Source organism: Eubalaena glacialis, chromosome 4 (assembly GCF_028564815.1).
Source record: "Eubalaena glacialis isolate mEubGla1 chromosome 4, mEubGla1.1.hap2.+ XY, whole genome shotgun sequence".
Taxonomy (NCBI): Eukaryota; Metazoa; Chordata; class Mammalia; order Artiodactyla; family Balaenidae; genus Eubalaena; species Eubalaena glacialis.
This window is the reverse complement of record NC_083719.1, coordinates 51993825-52011704: the sequence shown is the minus strand read 5'-3', so window position 1 is coordinate 52011704 and position 17880 is coordinate 51993825. Positions and strand designations below refer to the sequence as shown.

At 35.3% G+C, this 17880-nt stretch overlaps 1 protein-coding gene across 1 annotated transcript in view; it reads left to right on the top strand.

Annotated features, from left to right (window-relative positions):
• The window catches only part of ADAMTS6 (ADAM metallopeptidase with thrombospondin type 1 motif 6), a 259758-nt gene that overhangs the window by 92012 nt on the left and 149866 nt on the right, over positions 1 to 17880 (top strand). Inside the window, exons 7-8 of the mRNA XM_061187844.1 lie at positions 7286 to 7329; positions 11745 to 11850. Of these exons, the coding sequence (XP_061043827.1) occupies positions 7286 to 7329; positions 11745 to 11850 (150 nt within the window). The remainder of the gene's footprint in view (positions 1 to 7285; positions 7330 to 11744; positions 11851 to 17880) is intronic.

Sequence of the window (17880 nt, the reverse complement as noted above, 5' to 3'; positions counted from 1 at the left end):
TTGAATTAGATAACTCACCAAGATTCTTATCATCTGTAGAAATATGGGGCAAAGACAATATTTGTAGGAAAGGAAAGATTCAGAAATATATGCATGAAAAAGAAGGAAAAATAGTTATGAGAAAATGGATGGAATATGAAATAACATAAAAAACACATTTAAAAAGGTAAAATGTGAAAGACTAAGTTTATAAAAGTATGGAAGTAATGGAATTAAAGCAATTTTTAATTTTAAAAAAATGTCTCAAATGATTACCTTGCACTTAGGCTGAACATTTTGTTATGTACAGATAACACAATGTTGAACAAGCACACACAATCAAGGAATGGAAAAATATTTGTGTTAATCAATTCTGTGTTGAAGTGGAAATTCAATCTAGTCTTTTAGAAGTATGTATCATGACAGATATAGCTACATGTAAATATTTTTCTTATTACTGTATCACCTCTTCCTTCCATCAATCAGGAATTTTTATTGTTTCAAATTGACCTAAGTGAATATGATCAGGCATACTCTGAGGGTTTGGTGAGTGAGTGTTGTTGTCTATTGTAATGAAGGGGAGTTTTAGATCAAACTTCATTAAACATACAAATATTTATTAAATAAACAAGGAGGCACAAAATAGTTCATACTCCTTATTTTATAAGTTGGATGACATTTCAGTTGTTATTTCGGTGCTCTGACAATACTTTGCGTGAAAAAATGCACTCAATGTGTGCATGAACATATTTTAGGGACAGAATTCTGTTACCCTTAGAGTTGTCAGCTGGCACCATGATCCTCCAAACCAATGAGCGGACACACAAGTCTCAGAAGCTTTACCTAAGTGTATAGCCTACAATGTTTGCTGAATTCTTGTAAGTGTTCATGAAGAGCAGTAGAGTGCTTCTGAAATCTTTTGCAAATCTACAGATCTGGAACACCATTAATTTTTTTCTTCAATGAAAAACACATTTTCAACATTTATTAAACATTAATTAGACTAGCTATAAACTATCTCTTGTGTTGATCATCAGAGGCCAGCATAGCTGAAATGCTTTCTGATTAAACATTAGCTATATAGAAATTTATATAATAGAGTAGAAATCATTATATTCTCCCTACTCTCCCACCTCCTTCTCAGCTACCCACCGTTAAGCTCCCAGACTTTTATCTGTGTACAAACTTAATCTGTATACACATTCATATAAACATACTTAAAAAAAAAAACTTTCCTACTATGCAAACTTATTTTCTAATTTTCTTTTGCCTGTAGGAAAAAACAAATCTGGTTTGGCATTCAAGGTAGTTAATAGCCCTCCTTCCCACACCAACTCTCCAAGTTTGTATTCTGCTATTTTACCCTATATGTTCAATGTTTCAGCCTCTCTGAACTTTTCTTAGTTCCCCATTTATGCCATACCCTTTCCTTTTTTATTTTATCTGGCTACGTCTTTAAAATCTGTTTCAGATGTTATGTTATATATGAATCTGTTTCCTAGTTTTCTATTGTAGAACCATTCCTTCATCTGTATTTCCATAGTATTTTGTATATAACTTGACTGTGACAATAATTATAATAGCTAATAAGTATTGGCTCTGTTGTATTAAGTTTAACTTTTTTTACATTATTTTATTTAATCATCTTTTCACATTATTTTGTAACTTATCTGCTTATGTGTCTTTTCCCAAATAGACTACAACTTACTGATTCATCTTTAGGTTCTAGTATATGGCACTATACCTGGGCATGTGATAAGTGCTCAGTACATCCGTATAAGAAAGAATGAATGTAAAAATGTTGCTCTTTAGTACTTGGTATTAAAGGTGAAGCATAGATCATAACTGCTCTCTGTGAATATAGAATAGAGAAGGATAGAGTGTGAATTGAATGAAGAAGCCACTAGGAAATCCCGTCTTTTCCCTATAGAATGGCTTATGGAGAATTCTATAGGTATATTAGAGGATTGGAGAAAGCTGAAGAAAATGCAAATAGAATTATCCTAGTCTAAGATGCTTTAGCTTGTATTATTTGTTGGTGGCTTTAGCCTTTGTGTAGGTATTTTTGCAGTCATGACAGAATGAAATAATATTCATCATGAGTATAATATAAAGGGTGTAGGCAAAATGAGAACAAGGAAAGGAGATGAGAAAGGACTGCTCTGAGGTGGAAATATAAGTTGTATTTATCTGTGCTTTTCAAATTTTTTGCTTAATTTGCCTCCTAAAATAATTTTTTAAAATGATGTACCACTTTGTATATATTAAAGCTGATATCTAAAATACTTTTTATCAACGGTACTGATGAAACTAGTCGCAGGGCAGGAATAAAGACGCAGGCCTAGAGAACGGACTTGAGGTCATGGGGCGGGGGGGTGGGGAGGGGAAGCTGGGACAAAGTGAGAGAGTAGCATTGACATACATACACTACCAAATGTAAAATGTGTGGCTAGTGGGAAACTGCTGCATAGCACAGGGAGATCAGCTTGACGCTTTGTGATGACCTAGAGGGGTGGGATAAGGAGGATGGGAGGGAGGCTCAAGAGGGAGGGGATATGGGGATATATGTATACATATAGCTGATTCACTTTGTTGTACAGCAGGAACTAATACAACATTGTAAAACGATTATACTCCAATAAAGATATTAATGAATAAATAAAAGCAGTGAGTTGAAAAGAAAAAAATAAGTAAAATAAAATACTTTTTATCACAAGTTTAAGTAGCTACAGAGACTATAGCTAAAAACATATTATATATTGTGTATATGCTTTAAATAAATCTTGTCAAAACTTTGGAGCTGCCTATTTCATTCAGTCATGAAAAATGTCTGCATAAAATCTGACTGGCTAAATCATTCCTTGTTGCCAAACTACTTAGCTAAGTCAGACTTACTATCAGTCAATAACAAGCCTGACTTCATTTTTTAGGTCAAATCAACCTGTTAATACACTCCATGACAACCATCTCACTTCTGAATTCTAAATGTGAGATAGGTATATAGATTGATTTATAAACAATCAGACTGACAGACCCCAGGTCTTCCCAGGATGAAACAAGTGTCATCCCCTTCAATTTTTCTTGCTTTGTTCATAAAGGATTATCCTCCAGGATCAATGCTTTTTTTTTTTTTTAATTTTTATTGGAGTATAGTTGCTTTACAATGTTGTGTTAGTTTCTATTGTACAGCAAAGTGAATCAGCTATACGTATACAGGTATCCCCTCTTTTTTGGATTTCCTTCCCATTTAGGTCACCACAGAGCACTGAGTAGAGTTCCCTGTGCTATACAGTAGGTTCTCATTAGTTATCTATTTTATACATAGTATCAATAGTATATATATGTCAATCCCAGTCTCCCAATTCATCACACACCCCTCTTTCCCCCTTGGTATCCATATGTTTGTTCTCTACGTCTGTGTCTCTATTTCTGCTTTGTAAATAAGATGGCCTATACCAATTTTTTCAGATTCCACATATATGCGTTAATATACAATGTTTGTTTTTCTCTTTCTGACTTACTTTATTCTGTATGACAGTCTCTAGGTCTTTATTCTGTAGAGACTGTATGACAGTCTCTAGGTCCATCCACATCTCTACAAATGACCCAATTTGTTCCTTTTTATGGCTGAGTAGTATTCCATTGTATATATGTGCCACATCTTCTTTATCCATTCATCTGTCAATGGACACTTAGGTTGCTTCCATGTCCTGGCTATTGTAAATAGTGCTGCAGTGAACATTGGGGTGCATGTGTCTTTTTGAATTAGGGTTTTCTCTGGGTATATGCCCAGTAGTGGGATTGCTGGGTCATATGGTAGTTCTATTTTTAGTTTTTTGAGGAACCTCCATACTGTTCTCCATAGTGGCTGTATCAATTTACATTCCCACCAACAGTGCAAGAGGGTTCCCTTTTCTCCACACCCTCTCCAGCATTTATTGTTTGTGGTTTTTGTGATGATGGCCATTCTCACCGGTGTGAGGTGATATCTATTGTAGTTTTGATTTACATTTCTCTAATAATTAGTGATGTTGAGCATCTTTTTATGTGCCTCTTGGCCATCTGTGTGTCTTCCTTGGAAAAATGTCTATTTAGGTCTTCTGCCCATTTTTTGACTGGGTTGTTTGTTTTTTTGATATTGAGCTGCATGAGCTGTTTGTATATTTTGGAGATTAATCCTTTGTCCGGTGCTTCATTTGTTCCTCTTCCTTAGTTGCTCTGCGCCTGTGGCTCAGCTGTGGTTTTAGCCCCACCTCTGTATGTGGGCCACCCACAGAAGTCTGCTCCGAAGGCTGCCCTGGAGCATTTGGGTCTGCCCCAGTGAGGACAGGGCGCAGAGGTGGCACGACTTCCTGGGTCACGGGGCCCCCCGTGGCGACAGATGCACGGGAAAGCCGGTGGCCACAAGCACAAGAGATCTGGCCCTAGGGTGAGCGTTTCCTAGTGCCTGGCGGCCGGCGCGAGAAGGTCAGCTCTGGTGGGGGCTTTCTGTAGCGCCTGGTGGCAGGCATGAGAAGGCCAGCCCTGTTGGGGGCTTTTCCTAGTGCCTGGCGGGACAGCTGGCCGGCGCGTGGGGAGAGAGGCTGCAATGGCGTCTCCACCCCTGCACATCACTCAACAGTGGCGCCTTGCTTCTATGGCAGTCTGGGTTTCCTCCACAAGCATTCCTGGTTGCGGATTTCCTCCCTCCCGTCCCCTCAGGCTGTCTCCTCGGCGGCCAACAGCAGTTTTGCTCCCAGGTTTGCTCTTCAATCCGCATGTTCCAGCTCTCAGCGCCTCCCCCCGCCCCCCGTGTGCACCAGCAGACACACGTCCCAGTCTGGGGCGCCCAGGGCTGTGGCACGGACCATCTGTGTAGTTCTCACTCTGTCCTATCTGCCACAGACAAGCCGTTTCATCCTCCTCCAACAGCCTCAGATGCTCCCCTTCTGTCCCAACTGATTTCCCCGTCAGTGAGGGGATTTCCCCGGATGCGGGACCCTCCTCTCTGCTTTAGCTTCCCCCCCCCCCGACCCCAGGGGTACAGATCCCGTTCCGCGGCCTCTCCTCTTCTTTTCCCCTTCTTTCTTTCATCCTACGCAGTTGTGCGGGGATCTTTCTTGTCCTTTCCAGTGTCCAAGGTCTTCTGCTAGTGTCCAGCCGGTGTTTTGTGAGAATTGTTCCATCTGTAGATGTATTCTTGATGCATTTGTGGAGCGAGATGAACTCCACGTCCTCCTACTCATCCACCATCTTGGTTTTCCCCCAATGCACTCTTGAATTATCCCTTTGCATTATGCTCTGAAGACTTTTACCCACAGGGGTGGGTGGGGAACAAGGCACCATAGCAAGGTTTGGGATGGGTGAGAAGTATGCTTTCTTTTTTGTAAAGTAGAAACAGGATGATTGTGAAAATCGAAAGAGGGACAGAATACTGGTGACTTGCAGATGCATCCTCAGGCAAATCAATTTTAGGAAAGGGTACATATGGAAATTGAGGATTTGGAAATAGGCTCCTTTTAAACATTTATATCTGCATTACCCATGAGAAGCCCTTTTTTGCATTTTGTTGAAGACTGCTGGTATGGGTTCTGTCTATGTAATGTCATAGGCATTACACATACAATCACAAGATAAATTGGTTGTGACACCCAGAATATACTTTCTGGTGCTTTGGTAAGTACACCAAGTACCCTCTCTCTATCTTATATTCAAGAGTGTACCAGATACTGCAATCCTGTGGTTTCCAATTACAAGAGAAGAGAGGGGATGAATATGTGAATGGTCAGAAGAGAATGGTATGCAAGAGGAGAAGAAGTTCCTTTTCTCAAATGTAAAGTGAACAAGATGAAGATTTTGAAATTCAAAAATAGGCAAAGGGAATCTCTAGGGATTTTAATGAGAATAACCAGTGGTATGCTGGTATATTTGTTTCTTGAAAATAAGTTTCGATCTGATGAACAAGAATGGGATTAATTATTAACGCCTTCCTCTAGTACTATGGACTAACCATTATTTATATACAATTAAAAAAAAAAACTTACAACCTGGATTTTCATTTAGTTGGTGAAATTTTATTTTTTTCCTGAAAATCTTTTCATTTGTCGCATAAATTGTAGGCAAATAAAAACGTTCAGTCTTTTTAACTTTATTTTTTATTCTCACTTTAGAACTTTGAATACTTTTGATTTTAGAGATTAGTTTACAAAGATATTATAAAAATACTAAAAATGTCCACATCAATACTGATTTAGCATTCTAAATGTAATATATTTTTAAATATGCAGCATTATGGATTCCATCTTTTGTATTGAGTTATAATATAGTACAGCATTAGAATAAGTATCTGACCATCATTAGGAAAGCTTTCTATTGAGCTATTTATTTAGCTGTTTGTAAAATATTTGTGTTTTAACCACACTAAATTGCTGGTATACAACTAGGAAAACTATGTGATACCAATTTTATTCCCATTGCTGTATTGCCCTAGTTTATTTTTATTTTTTAAAATTAATTAATTAATTTATATTTTATTTTGGGCTGCGTTGGGTCTTCGTTGCTGCGCACAGGCTTTCTCTAGTAGCGGTGAGCGGGGGCTGCTCTTCGTTGCGGCGCGCGGGCTTCTCATTGCGGTGGCCTCTCTTGTTGTGGAGCATGGGCTCTAGGCGTGCGGGCTTCAGTAGTTGTGGCTCACGGGCTCTAGAGCACAGGAGCAGTAGTTGTGGCGCACTGGCTTTGTTGCTCCGTGGCATGTGGGATCTTCCTGGACCAGGGCTTGAACCTGTGTCCCCTGCATTGTCAGGTGGGTTCTTAACCACTGTGCCACCAGGGAAGTCCCCTAGTTTATTTTTAAGCAAGAACCTGTGTTAGAGTTAAAGGAACTCCAAATATTGCTTGTAGCTCAGAAGTATAAAATATAGTCTGTGGCTATAATAAAAAAATATTCCAGCAGGTCCAAAAGATACTGGGAATAAAAAGCCACCCATTTGCTTTTTGTAGAAGCAGTAGCAATCTGCAGACAAGCTATTCTAGCTTCAAAACAGTATGGTAGATGGTTTTATGGAACTTGCAATTACAAAAATCCACTTTAACCTTTCTTTCTTACTGGCAGGTGTCCCATTGGCTTGCAGCCAGAGGCTGTGAGTGTAGTGCAGCTGGCTTGTCCCCCAGAGTGCTGAAAATGCCGACACTCCAGCTGGCTGCTCATAATTGCGCTGATTGTGGTCTGACAACCAGAGCTCCATGAAAGAAATGTGATGAATATACAAAAATATTTTACAAATTTGATCAGATTACAAATTTCATTTCTCTTTTTTCTCCTCTATAGATATGATATCTGCACTTATAAAAATAAGCCCTGTGGAACACTGGGTAAGTTTTTTATAAAGGGAGGATAGTTCAGATTGTCTTTTTGGTCCAATGGCTTTACTTTTTATTATTATTAATTTGGTAATTTTCTTTTCTGCCACATCTGAAATTATGCCTATAAACTGGTAAACCTGACCTTTGTGTTTATGTCACTTACTAGGAAACAAGTAGAATGATGATTAAAAACAGCTTAGGAAGTGATTCAAAATCATCAAACAGTAATAATAAATCAAAAGTTACCACTCATTTTCATATAATCCATCTCTGTAATGTATTTTCCAAAAATACTAAGGAGTTTGAGAGCAAATTAAAGCAACCAGCAACTTCAAATCTCAGTCTAGGAAGGAACGGGAAAAAAAACTTAGGGGATACTTCATGGAGAGGCATTAAGAACAGTACTTCTTTTGGTCCAATTTTGTGGAAAGATTATATCCTCATAAATAAAGATATTATTGGAACATTTTATTACCTGAACAGAATAAAACCAATTTTATAAAATATTACAGCCAGAGGTGGAGAGAGAGGACAGAATTATCTTTCTTGTGCTTCCCAAATATCACTTGTTTTTTTTTAAAGCAATTCTATAGTATTCTAGAAATTAAAAAATCATTTTGTTGCAGAGCATAACTTTGTAGTGGTTAAAAGTTAACTGCAAATACAAATGGGGGAAAATGGTAGCTTTCAAGTAGACTAAATTTTTAAGCAACTAGAATTATTTTAAGTAAAAGCAGGAGGCTTTTATATGGTGGGTTTTTTTTAGTCATAGAGACTTTTTACAGACTCAGAAGTTAAGCAACTGAAGGTGAATTCTCTAGATTCTCTGACAAGTCTCACTTTTCTTATCTGTAAAGGAATAGTTATGAATTCTGTTCCTATGCACCTCATGAGAATTTGGGGATGATCAAATTTAAAGTAGAGGTGGGAGAAAAGGTGTTACCCTACTTCCTGGAGAGGTCAGTGAAACATCTCTTCAAAAATTAAAATTTCTCTTGATGATTTTACCTGCCTTCCCAGGCTTCTCCTTCCTCATTTCCCTCAGGATTTACAGCAAAAGGAGAAATCCCAATTTGCCGATGACAAATATTATGGTGGAGAAGTTTGCTGGTTAAAATCATAACACAGAGAAAGAACTCTTTGCTGAGAGAGCTCACATCAAAAAGATTTTCTTGGGCTTCCCTGGTGGCGCAGTGGTTGAGAGTCTGCCTGCCAATGCAGGGGACATGGGTTCGAGCCCTGGTCTGGGAGGATCCCACATGCCGCGGAGCAACTAGGCCCGTGAGCCACAATTACTGAGCCTGCGCGTCTGGAGCCTGTGCTCCGCAACAGGAGAGGCCGCGATAGTGAGAGGCCCGCGCACCGCGATGAAGAGTGGCCCCCGCTTGCCACAGCTAGAGAAAGCCCTCGCACAGAAACGAAGACCCAACACAGCCCAAAATAAATAAATAAATAAATAAATAAATTTAAAAAAAAAAAAAAAAAAAGATTTTCTTCACAGTGTTTTAGGTTAACAAGACCAACAATTATCCAAAGGAAGGGAACCTGAGCTGAAAACCAACAACTGGCTTTGGCAGCTTCAGTGCATTACCTTTTACAGTTTATTTAGCTCTTTGTTCCTCAATTTCCTTATCTATGATGTAGGAGTAATATCTGCCCTTATGCTGCAAGGATATTTTTTAAGTCATTTAAGGAAATATAAAGGCGTTTACTATAGAAATGAACTGGTGTTATTTAATGTAGAAATTATACTGTTTAACTTATTCCCTGTATTGTACACACTCCATAAGCATTTACTAAGTGCTTAATCAGTTTTAGGTGTAATATTCACCAAGTTTCAAAGAGGCTACAAGCTCTAGCTTGTATTCTCTAGTGTGTTTATTTTGAGGAAATATATATGTATAGCTATATGCATATGTATGTATCTATACATATTCTATTCTGCTTTTTGAAGGTAGTTTATTTATACTGAGATATGTTCTTCATTGGGACATGAATAATAACACTGCCTAATACTTTGGGATAGTTTATTAATTTCCAGAATCAATATTTTAATACTTGGGTACATGTCAGTGTATTTTCAATCCTAATATAAATTATTTTTCAAATTATAAACCATTATAACTTATTTTTATACTATTTCTTATACTGAAAACAGAATGAATTGTGTTGTTTATACATGTGTTGATTTTAATATGTGGAAAATATATTATCAGCACAGTTGATCAGGTTTTTTCTTTTTGAGTGGTCTTTCTGGTAACTTTCATATTGGTTTTCATGCTGATTCTTGGATATTTTCTTGCTTAGTACTGCTGGTGACCAGTTGTAACCTGGCTAAGTAGATTTCAGGGTGCAAACTGTGGCCATCAAACTGAGGAAATCTAAATGACCCGAATAGTAATCAAACCCCTATTAACACAATCACACATAAGAACTCTGACAGCTTCAATTTTACAGGAATAGAAAAAATGGTGGGAAGTTGTGAAAAATACATTAGCATCTAAATTATTCTTTTATTTTAGTTAAGATTTACCTTATACTTTCAACAAATAGTTATTTCTCAGATATGTTTTTTCTTAGGTTCTTTTGTAGAGCTAACAATTTTATATCAGATGCATAAGTAAATCTGTGCTTACAAATACACCTTGGGGAGTCATTTGGAATTCTCAATTAAAAATAGGGCCATATGGCACATACCAAAGAAGTAAAACAACAACAACAAAAAGATAATGGCATAATAGATTTCAGGAAATATAAGTAATGTTAATTTAACAATAAATATTAGCAGTTTTTTAAACCAAATTTCATAAAGCTCGAAACAGAAACAATATTCAAATAGAGTGGCTTTGTTTTTCCCATATCATGGACCATGTTGAACCCAATAGCTTAAAGGCAGATAAAGTACTGCAAACTTTTTCGTATTTTCCCTCTCTCTGTCTCTTTATCTCTCAGTGGAATTTGGAAGTAATATTCATTAAATATTTTTGATTAACCAAAAAAAATTAAGTCATCCTGCCTCAACTAGTCCCTCTTTACTTCCTCTTCTTCAAGTCCCAAGACCTCTAAGTGAATGGAAGGGCAGAACAAAGGTATCACTATTATTAACTCTGTGAGGCAAAAATCACCTCCTCCCCAACTCCTGCCCCCCTTGCAACATAAATCAGTAGGAAAAGCAAACAGTCTATCAGCAAATCCAACACTAACCTCAGCTCTTTTCCAATGTGGTTATTAATGTTGATATTTCATATTAGAACATACAAAAATACACAATTTCTAGAGCTTTCTTGTCAGTAAGAATATGAATTGAATAGCTTGTACTGTTCCAAATTAGTGCAACTGGACTTTGTACCTAGCGCAGAACATTGTTTATTGCATTTGATAAATATTAATTGAATTGGATTGAAATCACTTTTGGTGGGAAAGTAATTATTAATACCTGGGTGTTGATAGTAGACTACTATCATATAAAATATTTTTCCTACTTTTCCTTCAATTTCTTCTAAATAACTTTAGTACATATGTGTGTTAAGTATGACTTGGCATCTGTTTCCTTATAACACATGACATTATATCTTTCACACAAAAATTCTTTTTTCTCAGCACTATTTTAAAGTTTTGAACTAATCACAGAGCATGATATTCATTTGGAAATAAATATTAAACCTTTCACATACTAAAATTCCCAAGGGAAGAATACCTTGAGTAATATAACATTTCACTAGAATCAGTGAATTAACACCATAGTTTTTGCTTTATTACTAAAACTAATGCATTTAAGGGGGATGAGAGAGGGGAGAACCACGCTGAATGTGTGGATGACTTTCCGCCCATTAAAATACTTATAGAAATTGTTGCATCACTTGCAGGATTAATTTCAGAAGATTAAAAAAATGCAAAAACCTCCCATCTTTAACAGTTCTTTTTCTGTTTTGAATCATTCATTTTTGTTTTTATAAAAATGTCATTTTTAAAAACCATTTGGGATTCCCTTTTTTTGGTAACTAAAAAGTTGCTTGTATATTTTTATGAACCCACTAAACTTAAACAGATCTCTTTAGAAAAATAATGTGGATATATTTTGCTTTCTACAGCCTGAAGAATGTTAAAATAGAAATGCTTTCTTGAATTCCCTCTTCTGGCTCAAGTTACTAGGTGGTCCCAAGTTACCAGAAGTAAAATTTATAAATCTAACCCCTAGTCTAGACATTTTCCAGCACTGACTGCAGTTCAAAAAATATTAATGTCTAGCCGGCAAAGTGAAACTCCCCCCAGTGATTTTGCAAATGACTAGAAAGTTAACCTTTTGCCAACTGCTCCTTCTGTGCATGGAGGTTATTAAAAAGAATCCAGGCATTTATAAGTATGGGCTTTTTAAGACTGAAACACCTTGGCTTGACCCTTTGTGTCTCCTTCTGTTTATTCAGGCTTGGCCTCTGTGGCTGGAATGTGTGAGCCTGAAAGGAGCTGCAGCATTAATGAAGACATTGGCCTGGGTTCAGCTTTTACCATTGCACATGAGATTGGTCACAAGTGAGTGAGTTTAAGAAAATCAAAATAAATTTTAGAACTCCACTCTTTTGAGCAACTCATAACTACTGTGTGGAACGCCCGTGCTCAACCATATTTTACTGCCTTTTTGTCTGATTTCAATAGAGAATGTTATCATTTAAGGTATTGGGATAAATCATCTTAAGAACTGGAGACTTGTTAAATAATCTTTCTGATTCAATGACTAGTGTCCTCAGAGTGGTGAATGCACCACACTTAAGTTTTGTTATGTACATTTGAAACAATTTAGCTTTACCGTGGTCCACTCAACACCGAGTTTCTCACAGTCAAATTGTTTAAATGATCTTTCTTTTTCTCAAGTGACAATACATATATATTTAAAAATCATCATTGACACCATTACCGTAAAGTGTACTTTGAGTTTTCACTCTTCATAACAGCTGTGAGCATGCCTTTTCTAGGTTTGTGTAATCACTGCTATGCAACTTGTATTTTCAGGTGCACTTGTGTGTCAGTGGAAAAAAAAAAAACCCTGATATTACAAGAGTAGTGAGATATCATCCTCACTACTTTTCAGGAGGATCTGGAGTTTTTAATATTTGTTTTAAATAAATCTGTGCCAAAAACTATACTATGACTTCCCCCTCCCCCAACCCACCACCCAATAGCGATAAAACCCTTACTTTATTTCAAATAACAGGCAATAGTAAACGTAAAAGCTTGCTTATGTGGAGGGAGAGAAGTTTGAAAACTTTAAAAGGATAGTCAAACATTTTAAACTAAAACGAGCAGCCTATTTGTAAGAACTTCTGATGTTTCTATGATTTAAATTTTACAGTCTGCTTTTTTTGTTAGAAAAATGGATGGGGGGAAAAAAGAACAAATAAAATGAATGTTTATTATATGACTTGCCTCAGAGGTCATTCCTGAGATAAATCTGTAGTTCAGCTTTTTTTTTTTTCCCAAAGGGGAGAGTAAAATTGGGTCAGTCTGTTGCATTATTTTGAAAATTGCAATTTAAATTTTACCAAATTTGTATTGATTTATGTGTGAATTCAAGTAACCAACAAGTTTCAAACCTGACTTAATTCAGACACAGGGAAAAGTCAGTATTACACTTTTAGTGGAATCCTAAGTATATCGGTATTCTAGTTTCCATTTCAATAAACAGCGGGGGAACAAAAGGGAAAAGCCTTCTTAACCAGGCAGTTTATCTTCAACTCACTTAAAAATCTGACTCATTAATTACTGTCATAATCTTATGCAACCAGGCTGAATTTAATAGGTTCTGTTAGATTCAATTAAATTGAAAGGTTAGGACAAGTAACATGTAGTGGATAAATAATGTGTGTATGAGAGCAGTATTACCTCATGCAGCCATGAGTTAGTCAATGTCAGTGTATGCATTATAAGTCCCATTCTTATATGTACTTAAATAGGCAAGGTGAGGGTTTATCTCTCTTTTTATCTTTTATTAAGATTCTAACTGAGCTACTCTGAGGCTTCCTAGATTTTTTTGTTGACCTTATGGATAATTCCTTTTAATTCTTCCTAAGATGAATGGTTTGTACCTTACGTAGAAGAAATGTAGAAGAGAAGTAGAATATACCTCTTAAGATTTATGTGCCTTGGTGTAACTTTATTTCATAGCTAATTCTTTTTTGATGATGTGAGTGTTAAAAATGGGGGGGGGGGAATTCACAAAATGCTTTATATTGAAAGCCAGAAGAAACGCTTCAATTCAAAAATGTTCTTTGAAACCCTAAAAATTAACTTTCTTTCCATGTTGATTCCTATGTCACTATCCCCCTATCCCTTTGTCCTCAGACAACTAGGTAGGGTATGTTTAACACACTGTCTTATTCATGGATGAAAATCCTTTTACTTGCTTTTAAGATCTTAGGGTTTAGCTTTAAGGAATTTATCAAGTCAACTCTAGTACAACTCATGTCATCATTAAAATATAGTGCTCTCTATTCTTCCTGAAACAAAATAATAGTCATGGTAAATATATCAGGTATACTTTTCAAATAGAGTATAATGTGCTCTATACTCTATAGAGTATAAAACAAAGGTTTTTGTAATTTTTATCATTTAGTAGAATGAATGTTAAGTGATGTGATGATATCTCCAGATTAATTACAGTGAAAAATATTCGATCATGAATTAGTGAGAAGTGCCTCTACTGAGTCACTAGAATGCGAATACTTTCTACCAATCTTTAGGTTGTGTAGAATATGGTTTTGCACCCATTGCATACTTATGTAGGGATATTATATCCATTTTAAACAGCAATGGATAACTTCTTTTCTTTGGCTAGGCCTTAGTGACCACTTTTTATTTCTGTTCACTCCCTTATCCAAACAAGAAATTAGTTTCCTTGTCAAATGAAAAACTGAGCTTTATGCTATATTTAAATGACATGTCTAGTTTTAATGAAGGCTATAAGCTATCAACACTTAATGAAATCTTATAGAAAAGAATGTTCTTTGAAAGACTTTTTTATTAATAATGTAGTTGCCATAGTTTTCAGAAGTTGAAAAAAATTATGATGTTGAAGACAGGTGGCAAGAATTCAACCAGATATGTAGTCTATTGAGAAAGCTAGCTAATATATTCATACTGTACAAAAATAAGTAATCTTAAAAAGAAATCTTTTTTAAAAATTCATATTTTTTAGAGATGCATATTGAAGTATATGTGACTGAAGTGGCAGGACATCTGAGATTTGCTTGTTAAAGAAAGGAGATAAAAAGAGAAAGATAAAGCAAGAATAATAACATTTTGAATTTTATAATGTTGATGACATGTGGATGGGAGTTCATTATGGTGCTCTCTCTACTATTATATATGTCTGACTTTTTTTCACAATAAGTGAACAGGTCCTATCATCATAAAACTTTTAGATTTGACTTAACTCATTTATTAATTAATAGTGATTGAGTGAACTGTTACTCTAATTTTGAAAGAATTGTCAGAAGTTGTATTGAAAGCTGCAGGGGTTTATCAGTCTTGCTTTTAGAAATCATTTTCAGTGTTTGGTCTTACCAGTGGAGATCTACTTTTTATAGAAGATTGGTTAGGAGATGAAGTTTTTAAAGAAGGAGAAATGTGGCAAGACTTCAGGATAAAATTGTAAATTAGGTTACTGTGTTAGGAAGCTATTATTACTGTTTTCTTTATCCAAACTTCCCCTCTCCTGCTGCAAATACCTAAGTATCTTTAAATGCTTGATCAGTGCTGTTTTCTTTTTCTTTTCTTTTCTTTTCTTTTTTTTTTTTGTGGGTGTACAATATATGGAGACTTCTTAAATTTTTTTTTTACTTTTTATTTTATATTGGAGTATAGTTGATTAACAATGTTGTGATAGTTTCAGGTGTACAGAAAAGTGATTCAGTTATACATACACATATAGCTATTCTTTTTCAAATTCTTTTCCCATTTAGGTTGTTAATACAATATTGAGCAGAGTTCCCTGTGCTATATAGTAGGTCCTTGTTGGTTATCCATTTTAAAAATAGCAGTGTGTACAAGTGCTGTGTTTTCTTGATAGAAGGCTAATAATAAACATACACCAAGGTAGTTGGCACTTTAATGCCTTTGTCTAGTTTTGGTATTGAAAAAGTGTTAGTCATAAAATGAGTTAAGTGTTCTATTTTCTGGAAGTGTTTGCTTTCCCATGAGTAAGTTTTAAAACATTTAGTTATAATTTATATACAATAAATATGCGCCCATTTTGTGTACAGTTTGAGAAATTTTGACAAATGTGTATAACCATGTACCCACCACCACAATCAAGCTACCAACATTTACAATGCCTGAAAAAGTCCCTTTGTTCCCTTTTACAGTCAGTCTCCACACTCCTCCCCCTTTCCTTGGCCCCGGACAACCACAGATCTACTTTTTATCTTTATAGATTAAACTCATCTTTTCTATAGTTTCATTTAAGTGGACTCATATAGTGGGTATTCTTTTGTGTCTAGCTTCCTTCCCTCAGCACAGTGGTTTTGAGGTTCAGTCATGTTGTTGTTGTGTGTATCAATAGTTCTTTTTTTCCCTGAGGAGTATTCCATATCATAATAGCACACATCACATTTTAGATTGTTTCTAGTTTGGAACTATTATAAATAGATCTGGTATGAACAACCATGTACAAGAATTTGTCTGGACATATGCTTTTATTTCTCTTGGGTAGTGCTGCTGGTAGTATGGTATATGTTAGTTTCACTTTATAATAAACAAGAAAACTCTAATTCAAAGTGGCTGTATACCATTTTGCAGTCCCACTAGCAATCTATGAGAGTTCCAGTTACTGCAGATCCTTGCCAATATTTATTATTATAAATCTTTTTGATTTAGCCATTATTATGTGTTTTAGTGGTATCTCATTGTGTCTTTAATTAGTTGATTATTTTCTGATAAATAATGATGTTAGTGATGATGAACATCTTTTCTTGTGCTTGTTATTCATTATCTTCTTAAATGTCTATTCAAATCCTTTTCCCATTTAAAAAAAAAATTAGATGTTTCCTTCTTATTGAGCTGTAAGAGTTCTCAATATATTCTGGATAAAAGTCTTTATCATGTATACATAATGTGACTATTTTCTCCAAGTCTTTTGCTTGCCATTCATTTTTTAATGAGGTCTTCTGAAAAGCAGAATTTAAAAATTTTGATGAAGTCTAATTTATAATTTTTCCTTTATGGTTTGTGTTTTTGTGTCCTAAGAAATCTTTGCCTACTTCAAGATTGTGAAGATTTTCTTCTATATTTTTGTCTAAATTTTATACTTTTAGCTTTTATATTAAGATCTATAATTCATTTTGAGTTAACTTTTTTTGTATGGTGTGAGGTAAGGGTGGAAGTTCCCTTTTTTCCTCATATGAAGATCCAAGTATTTCAGCCCAATTTGTTAAAAAAAAATTTGTTGGTTTGTAGTTTTCTTTTAATGTCTTAGACTAGTTTTGGTATCAGAATAAAGTTAGTCTTATAAATCGAATTAGGAAGTGTTCTATTTTCTGGAAGAGTTTGTATACATAAGGTTGATATTATTTCGTCCTTAAGTGTTTGATAGACTTCACCAATGAAACCATCTGAGCCTGGAATTTTCTTTGTGAGAATATTATTAATAATTTAATTTTTAAATTAGATATAGGATAACATATCTAAATCTTTTGAGTCTTTTTTTGGTTAATTATGTCTTTCAAAGTATTAGACTATTTCAGCTAAATTGTCAATTTTGTTATATAGTTATTCTTAATATTCTCTTACTGTCTTTTTTAATGTCTATAATATAAATAATGATGTTCCATCATTCATTCCTGATATTTGTAATTTGTGTTTTCTCCTTTTTTTCCAGCTTTATTGAGATATAATTGATATATAACATTGTATAAGTTTAAGAGGTACAACGTGATGATTTGATACACGTATATATTGCGAAATGATTAGCATGATAAGGTTAGTTAATAGATCCAGCACATCATATAATTACCTTTTTTTGTGTGTGTGGTGAGAACATTTAAGATTCATTCTCTGAGCAACTTTCAAGTATACAATACAGTATTATTAACTATAGTCACCATGCTTTACTGAGCCCCCCCTAGAACTTATTCATCTTACAACTGGAAGTTTGTACACTTTGAACAACATCTTCCCATTTCCTCCAGACCCCGATCCCCTGACAACCACCAATCTACTCTCTATGAGTTCAGCTTTTAGATTCCACATATAAGTGAGATCATACAATATTTGTCTTTATCTGACCTATTTCACTTACCATAATGCCCCCAAGGTTCATCCATGTTGCAAATATTTTCTTCCATTCCCTAGTTTGCCTTTTCATTTTGTTGATTGTTTCGTTTGCTGTACAGAAGGAAATGGCAGAATTTCCTTCTGATTGAATAATATTCCACTATGTGTGTGGGTGTATGTGTATCACATTTCCTTTAGCCATTCATCCACTGGTAGGTACTTAGGGTGTTTTCATATCTTGGCTACTGTGAGTAATGCTGCAGTGAACATGGGGGTGTAGATATCTATTTGAAATAG